The 8,966-nt window shown below is 34.5% G+C and overlaps 1 protein-coding gene across 1 annotated transcript; it reads right to left on the reverse strand.

Moving 5' to 3' along the window:
- Positions 1-7,525: 7,525 nt before the first annotated feature.
- On the reverse strand, positions 7,526-8,035 carry HELRODRAFT_66483 (hypothetical protein; the record flags this gene model as incomplete). Its single annotated transcript, XM_009024184.1, has 1 exon — positions 7,526-8,035. The coding sequence occupies one exon, from the start codon at positions 8,033-8,035 to the stop codon at positions 7,526-7,528; it is 510 nt and encodes a 169-aa protein (XP_009022432.1).
- Positions 8,036-8,966: the final 931 nt, after the last annotated feature.

The following is an 8,966-nucleotide window of genomic DNA, read 5'->3' on the forward strand; positions in this document are numbered from 1 at the left end:
TATTTTGACAAGTCAATATTTCCCTACATAAACATCAAAAAGCATTGATGATGATTCATTCGGAATCGAAATATGGCCTTATTTGCAGCATGAGTTCGGAAAATAAGTTTATTTTGAATTTTAATAAACTAAACGTTCACAAGAAAACTTTAGTGAGAAAAATCGAAAAAACGAACTACAAACATATTAACGCCAAACATTCGGTAGAATTTATAGAATATTGTAAAAATTATGGTCTATTACCAATATATATATATATATATATATATATATATATATATATATATATATATATATATATATATATATATATTTGAGCATCTGGCTACATTAAAAACGTATCAATTCGAGCATGGAAGAGTGTATAGGAATACCGAAAATAGATTTTTTTGTTCTATCGTGCATAAAATAAACAAAATTTTGGTTTTGAACTCTGGAAACTTGAGAATTATTTATGATCAGCCGTTCGAAAAATCGAAAGGTTAAACAGGAAGTTAACTAACGCCGAACTAGGTACTGACATGCTAATGAGATGAGTTTCACTATTCTGTACCTATTTATGTTAGAAACAGAATGAAAGATAACTTAGTAAAAAAAATGCCCGCTATTACGATGCTGGCTATTTTGTCAAAATGTTTGTTACCTTGTGAAAAAATATTCTCGTTAAAAGAGTGTCTATCAATATTTTAAAATGGTTGGTTGTAGTTTTTTTTATGAATATTTTGAAAAATTGTAATAAATTAACGTATATCGAAACATCAGTGGTATTGGTATTTTGAAAAAAATTGTTAACCACCAAAATGCATAAAATTATTTTTCAATTTTTCGATTTTCTCAATTTGCATTTCCAACGCTTTTTGTAAAATAAAAGTAGCGGTTAAACAAAATATATTGACGGATTATTGAATGTTTTACCTTCTAAACAAATGATCACTTTTCCATATTCATTTTTTAGTTGAAACTTGCCTTTAAAAATTCCGTTGATCTGGAGGTTATAATAATAATAATGATATTATGAAGAAAAATTTCTTTTATTGTTCATTTACAAATTCGAACTCATTTATCTGCTTCATGTTTCCTGACAGATATTTACCAAACCAATTTTCAGGGTTACAACGTTCTGAATTTTTAAAATATTCTTAGCAGCTCTTGATGAATGGATTGAGATCTTGCTGATAAATAAAATGCTATGATTTAATTTTGCATATAACAGCATTCTTCAATCTGTATTTTAATGTATGCCTGTAAACTTCGGCGATTACGGAAGAATGCTGTTGAACTTCTTCCTGGTGCCGAAAAAGCTTGGTAGACCATAATAAATCCTTTTTTTTTAATTTTAGAATATCTCGTTTTTGTCACACAAACAAAACTCATTGCTCTGTGGTCCATTTAAACAAAACTCATTGCTCTGTGGTCCATTTGGAATGAAAGGTTAATTTTCCAAAATTTGAAATTAAACCGAGTAAAATTCTTGCGGGCTGCAAGAAATAAACTGAACGGTCGAATTGTCTCAAAAATTTTGGAGTAGCTGGAACAATGAACTCAGGTTGTAAATGGGAAGTGGATATCAAACGAAGGATAGCTATGGCGAAAGATGTATATTCTAAAATGAAAAACATCCTCACCAACAGTAAAATCAGAATATCAACAACATTAAAACTGTTAGGGTGGTACATTTTTCATGTGCTAACTTGCGGCTCTGAGTCCTGGACAATTTCTAAAGAAATGGAAAAAAATTACGCTGCTGAGATGTGGTTTTTTAGAAGAATTATGAAAATTAGTTGGACCTCTCACATTTCGAATGAGGATGTATTAAAACGGTCAGGTTATGAAAAGAGAAAATTATTACAGATAATCCGATGGGGACAGTTTTTTAGTCACATCATGCGGAAGGAAAAAATGGAAAATCTAACAACTCAACTACTGGAAAGATTTCAGGAAAAAGAGATCGTGGTCAACAACGAATCACATTCGTGAAGTCCTTGTGTCATTTGTTGAATATCACCATATTTCAAATACTAAGAAGTGTTAAAGATTGGGTTTTGTGGAGATCGATGGTCGCCAATGTCCTAAAAGGATAAGGCACGAGAAAGAAGAAAAGAAATAAAACAAGTGTCCAAACTCACCTCCCCCGGCGGTACGCCAACGTTTTATTTTCGACAAGCCATAAATAAAAAATTAAAAAATGGACATGCATAAACAGTACACAAAAAATCAGTTGAAAGGTGGGAAGTCAAGTGAAATAACCACGTTCAGAGTCAAACGGGAAATTATTAAAGAAATTTATTGTTAAATAAATAAAAATAACTGCAAATTTAAATGAATACCAAGAAGAGGTCATCTTTCAAATCGAAAGTGAGACTCCCAGATAAATCTGCATGTATATGTTGTATAATGTAAAGTGAAGTAATTTATTCAAAAATGAAAGTTAAAACATCTGACCTTGTCCTTTTTTTATAGGACATTTTATATTCGGAAGGTAATTTGCTGATGAAAATAGATGATTATAACTGCATTCCATTTCCGAACACTTGTCAAATAAGTGGAACCCAGTATAATATTCATAAACGGTAGCACAATGGGTACCAAAGTTGAAATTATCTTCTAAAAATTGAACAAAAAAGATTTGATAACGTTGTCTTATCATGTTTGAACCTAATTAAAAATCAAACCTGCCACCAAAGATAAATTAATCTTGTATGTCTGAAAATAAGTTATGTAATTTGGCTCAACCGAAACTGTGACTTTAGGCGTTGATTCTGGGTAAATATTTATTTTATTTAAAAATTACATTTTTTAAGTTATTTTGTACAGAACGCACACCTATATCACATTATCATTTTAACACACACGCGCGCACAAATACATACACACTATATACATATAGAAATAAATACGCACATACATACACACACATACACACACACACACACACACACACATATATATATATACATACATATAAGTTGTAAGCTAGTCGTGTCTGCAATTATTTATAAAACCCACAACATTTCCTTTTAATTTTTTATTAGATCTGTGTGCGTGCAAAATATAAATATAAAATAATGTCTTACATTTACATTCAAAATATTTATATTACCTATTCATCTCAATGGCTATCATATACTCAGTGTGTATTAAATTAAAGCTCAAAGTTAAACCTTTCAATAAAAATCTAAAAAAGTATTATTTTACAAATCGAGTCGTTAGATTGTGGAATGACCTTCCTGATGGTGTGGTGTGCTCTCGTAACATTGCTGAATTTAAGAAGAATGTGGACAATCATTGGTTTAACATTCCTTGGAAATTTGAATATGATTGTTATAAATGGTATACAGTAAATGTTGTTGGACGTTATATGTTTGTTTAATTTATTATTAAACAATTGCAAAATGATTGCCATTAATTTCATTATTTTGTTTGTGGTTGTTTATTATAATTAAAAAAATACTGTATATTTTTATTTCAATTTATATTATGATACCGTTATGTCACTGAAGTTTTCTTTTATTTATTGTTTTATCTATTTAATTAATTATGTATCTGTTTGTTCCACTTAATGTTACGATTGCGTCTATACATATTATATATATGATGTGATGAGGTGTGCACATATGTATCTGAGATGATTTGTTTAATTATAGAATTTCTATTTAGGTATACTTATTTACTTTTGATTTAATTTTATGTGTAATTATGTGTGATGAATTTGTGTACAGACGAGAATGTGTATAAGCAAACGAGTGTTTGGATGTACCCTATGTGTGAACTAAATATATGTATATTGTTAAGTTAATATATAGTTATTGACATTTATTGGTTATTACTATACTTTTTAAAGTATTTATATGTATTTACGGTGTGTCTGTGTATAGACGTCTGGGTAGGTGTGCTTGAGATTATTCATTATCAGTATTGTTTTAGTATATGTATGCATGTATTATACGGGTGTGTGTGGATGTGTTTTGTGTGTGATAGTATGTGTGGGTAACGTACATCTTTATTTTATTTAGAAGTATATAAGTGAGTGTGTGCGTGCGTGTTTATTTCTGTTTTTGAAAAGTCATCATATATAATGATGTTATAATAACATTTTATTTCATTTAGATATGGGCATATGTTTTTCGCGCCAATCATTTCTTTATGCTTATGTATATGATGCTCTGCTTGCGCGTGCACATAAATACATGTGTACGTCGTGTGAAAAGGATAAACAGCCTTTGTGGCGAAGATGGCTGCTTCATATCAATGGATGAAGATATGAAGAACATAATAAAAGATATATAGAAAATATATAATATAAATCAATATAAATATAATAGTAACATTGTAAGTGGTTCTGCGTATGTCAGAGCTGCAATAATAAAGACTAATAAAAAAAAGGACTAATGAGAATTGAAATTATCGAGAGATGTAGGTGGATATGATGAGAAATAGGAATGGATATTTTTCTTTGATATATTATATAGGGATTGCATAGTTGTGTTTGGGGGCATTAACGAATTATTATGTTATATTATTATGCGGTTTTGATTATTATATTATCATGTGGTTTTGATTGATTGTAACGATGAGTGAACGATGGTAATAGTTTGATTCTATTTTACAAATAATCGAGCGTCTAATTTGTTAAAATCTTGGGTGATTTAGGGATACGAAATTGGTAATTAAATTTAGTATGCTTAACTTGTTAATTCGTAATTGTTGTTGATATTGTTATAATACTCGCTGTCGTAACTGATTTACGATGCGACGGGTTCAAATCTTCGATTGAATAAAATACTCCAAACAGTTATTAGTTATTAAACTTTATTGAATCGCTATTCACGAAATCACAAAATCACGAATTTCACTAATCCCGAATCTTCTTGTGAGGTGCGCTTATATACTCTTCGCAAGCGTCGTTTCTAGATTCTTCTAGATGGTCCGATTCTAGCATACTCTAGTCTAAAATGCTCCAGTCACTAGAACATTCTAGAAAACGCTAGAATCTAGTGCGTTCGGTAGCACGGTTATAACATTACCCCCTTCTTAGTCCTGTTCGTCCCGAACAGCTTTCGTTCCGGTGTCCGCATGGTACGGAGCCAGTCTATTCAAATGAACGATCTTCATTCTTGCTCTCGGCTTCCGATATTCCTGAATACGGTAGACGACGTCATTCAAGCGGGTGATGACTTGATAAGGTCCTTCCCACCCTCGCTGGAGCTTTGGAGAACGTCCTTTTTTTCGCTGTGGGTTGTACAGCCAAACTAACTCGTCGACAGCAAAACCGCCACTGCTTCCTTTCAAGTCGTATCTGGTTTTGGCTGCCTCCGTGTTTTTTATAATTTTAAGGCGTACGTAACGGTGGATATGGTTTAATCGCTGTCGAAGATTATCTACGTATTCTGTTAATGGTTGGTGTGGTTCAGATGGTACGCCATATTTCACATCAGCTGGAGTTCTTAAGGTAGTCCCAAACAGAACTTTTGATAGCGTTTCTCCAGTAGTTGTGTGGATAGCACTCCGGTATGCCATAAGAAACAATGGTATATGACGATCCCAATCCCGTTGATTTTCGTCGACTACTTTAGTCAGATGTTTAATCAGGGTTTGGTTAAATCGTTCCACCATACCGTCAGACTGTGGGTGAAGAGGTGTCGTTCGAGTTTTGTTTATACCCAGCAGCTTGCACATTTCACCAAACAGTTGCGACTCAAAATTTCGACCTTGATCTGAGTGGAGTTCCAATGGGACACCATATCGACTAATCCAATTGAGTAAAATTTCTTCAGCGACGGTACATGCTTCTTGGTTGGGTATTGGAAACACCTCAGGCCATTTGCTGAAATAGTCCGCTACAACCAGAATGTAACGGTTTCCATAATCTGATACCGGAAAGGGTCCAGCAATATCTATAGCAATCCGTTCAAAGGGGACACCAACGTTGTAGATTTGCATTGCTCCTTTTAGCCTTCTTTTGGGTCCTTTGACTGAAGCGCATGTGTTACATTTTCGACACCAGCTCTCTACATCTTCTCTAACGTGAAGCCAGTAGAATCCTTCTCGTATTTTGTTAAGGGTCTTGTTCACTCCTAAATGTCCCCCAGAAGGGCCGCCATGCATTTCATCAAGGATTTCGGTCGTTCTACTTCTTGGTATTATAACTTGCATGCGGTGTTTTGATCCATCAGCTGATTCCCATTTTCGTTTCAGCAAATCCCCTTCCAAATACAATGAGTCCCACTGAGCCCAATAACTCTTTAACACGGCACTATATTCTGAGATGCTTTGCCAGTCCGGTCGCTTGCCCTCCTTCTTCCATGTGATCAGATGTTGTAGGTCCTCATCCGCAACTGTGCATCAGCAAGATCCGTCGGTGTCCAACCGTCATCCGCTGATATTGTTGTTGCTCTTATGTCTTCCGATTATATCTTCTCGTGACGACAGCAATATTTGCATCCTGGTAAACATGGTCGACGTGAGAGAGCATCAGCATTACTATGAGTTGTTCCTTTGGTAGCTGTTCGAAGGATGTATTTGTTAGAAGTCTTTTTCTTCAGATTGGGTACCAAATCAGATCTTAAAATTGATTTTGTTGCTCCGGTGTCGACTCTAGTTACACATTCTTGTTGATCAACTTTTCCGTTCAGCCATAGGTCGTTTCGATTTCGATGTAGTCTGGAAACGTTAATTACGGTACTGGGGGCGTCAATTCTACTAGCCAACCTCTGCCCCACAAAGTTGGCTCTTATTAGCTTTTCCGACCCTTCTAACGAAGGGGCCGATCGTGATGCAGGATCATCTTCTCTTCTTTTGCGCCATCTTGTCGCGCAATTTCGGCAGTAGTTATCTTTTAGGCGGTGTTTACAATCACGACGTAGATGGCCTTTTTCACCACAAATCCAGCATTGGGGTACACCATGTTGTTGGAGTTCGCGTTTCACAACCACTTTCTGGCAAGAGCATTCTTCATGTACTTGGCGTAGACTTACGTCACTTTTTGATGCTTGCTTTGCCGATTCAAAAGTGAGACTGTGCGCAACGGCATCCTTGAGTTTTCGTTTATCTGACAAGAGAAGGGATTGCTTGAGTTCCGAATCACGAAGGGCTTTGATAAACGTATTCAGGGCAGTTTCGTCTCTATGCTCGGGTCTGATGTCGGATACGACAGCAATGTCAACCGTTCGATATCTTGTGCCAGCTGCTGAATGGATTCACCAGATCGTTGCGTTCTGTTTCTAAGCTGAGACCGATAAATCTGTTTCATGTGTTCTTCACCATAACGTAATTCCAACGCGCTAACCAGAACTTCATAGTTGAAGTGGTTCTCCGCCGGAATCGTCTGAAGAACCTCTGCTGCTGAACCTCGCAAGGCCAGTATCAGTGCTGTTGCTCGTTCTTTTCCGTTCCAACAGTTACTAGTTGCCGCTGCTTCGAACTGGGTTTTATAAACGTTCCAGGGCATCTCTCCGTCAAATGCTGGTACCTTCAAAGTTCTTCCGGATGCGTGATCTAACGGCATGGTCATTTTTTTTGATTGCTCCTATTCTCGCTTCAATTTGTCTATCTTGTGATCTACCTCAACGGTCTGACGATCAAGTTTCTGCTCGATCATTTCTATTCTTGTTGACTGTTCTTCAATCTGTTCTGCCACTTCCAATTTTACGTGTTTTTGCTGGTCCTTGATCTGTTTTAACTCCTCTGTCTGTCGTTCGGACTGTTTCTTGATCTGTTGTTTTAACTCTTCTGTCTGTCGTTCGGACTGTTGTTTTAACTCTTCTGTCTGTCGTTCGGACTGTTCTTTGATCTGTTTCATTTCAGTTGACATACCAAGCAGAAGTTCCATCATTTTAGCGGTTGTAAACGTGCCTGTACTAATTTCATTGTCTTCGTCAGCACCATCAAACTTGAATTCGTCTGGGTTCTTACCTTCGTCAATTAGAGCTTCTCTCAGACGTGCTACTAGTACTTCTTTGTTGCCACTTGTGACAAGGCTTCGTTTCTGTAGTTCTTCTCTTAGCTGAACTACGTTCAAACCACACAGTTTTGACATCGTGTTCTTTTTCAATGAGTAGTAATTCGCTGGTCGAAGATCCCACTTCTGACACCAATGTTATAATACTCGCTGTCGTAACTGATTTACGATGCGACGGTTTCAAACCTTCGATTGAATAAAATACTCCAAACAGTTATTAGTTATTAAACTTTATTTACAGAAGAAATCAACTAATCGTTTATTTCTAGCAAATTCAAATTAACGCAACAATTAACTTTTAAATTGTTTAAAATCTATCGCTATGACAACGTCAACAAACAAATCAAATATCGCGTTAAATAATTCACCAAATCGCTATTCACGAAATCACAAAATCACGAATTTCACTAATCCCGAATCTTCTTGCGACGTGCGCTTATATACTCTTCGCAAGCGTCGTTTCTAGATTCTTCTAGATGGTCCGATTGTAGCATACTCTAGTCTAAAATGCTCCAGTCACTAGAACATTCTAGAATACGCTAGAATCTAGTGCGTTCGGTAGCACGGTTTTAACAATATGGTTATGATGTTTGTACTGAATTCTAAACATTACATTGGGACATCCAAATTCTATTTATTTGTGCAAAAATGCTTCAAATATAATTTTTATTTCTTTTATTTTCTTTTTTGAACTCTTTTGCGTTGATCATCATTGTCATCCGTGATGTTACTTTTAGTTCATGCATCTTTTAAAATAAATATTAGGTCATTGGTTTGAGACTGTACGATATACAAGTTGTTTTAAACAACACTGTAGACATATATATATATATATATATATATATATATATATATATATATATATATATATATATATATATATATATATATATATATATATATATATATATATATATATATATATATATATATATATATATATCTCTCTATATATATATATATATATATATATATATATATATATATATATATATATATATATATATCT

This window comes from Helobdella robusta (assembly GCF_000326865.2).
Source record: "Helobdella robusta unplaced genomic scaffold HELROscaffold_4, whole genome shotgun sequence".
Classification (NCBI taxonomy): domain Eukaryota; kingdom Metazoa; phylum Annelida; class Clitellata; order Rhynchobdellida; family Glossiphoniidae; genus Helobdella; species Helobdella robusta.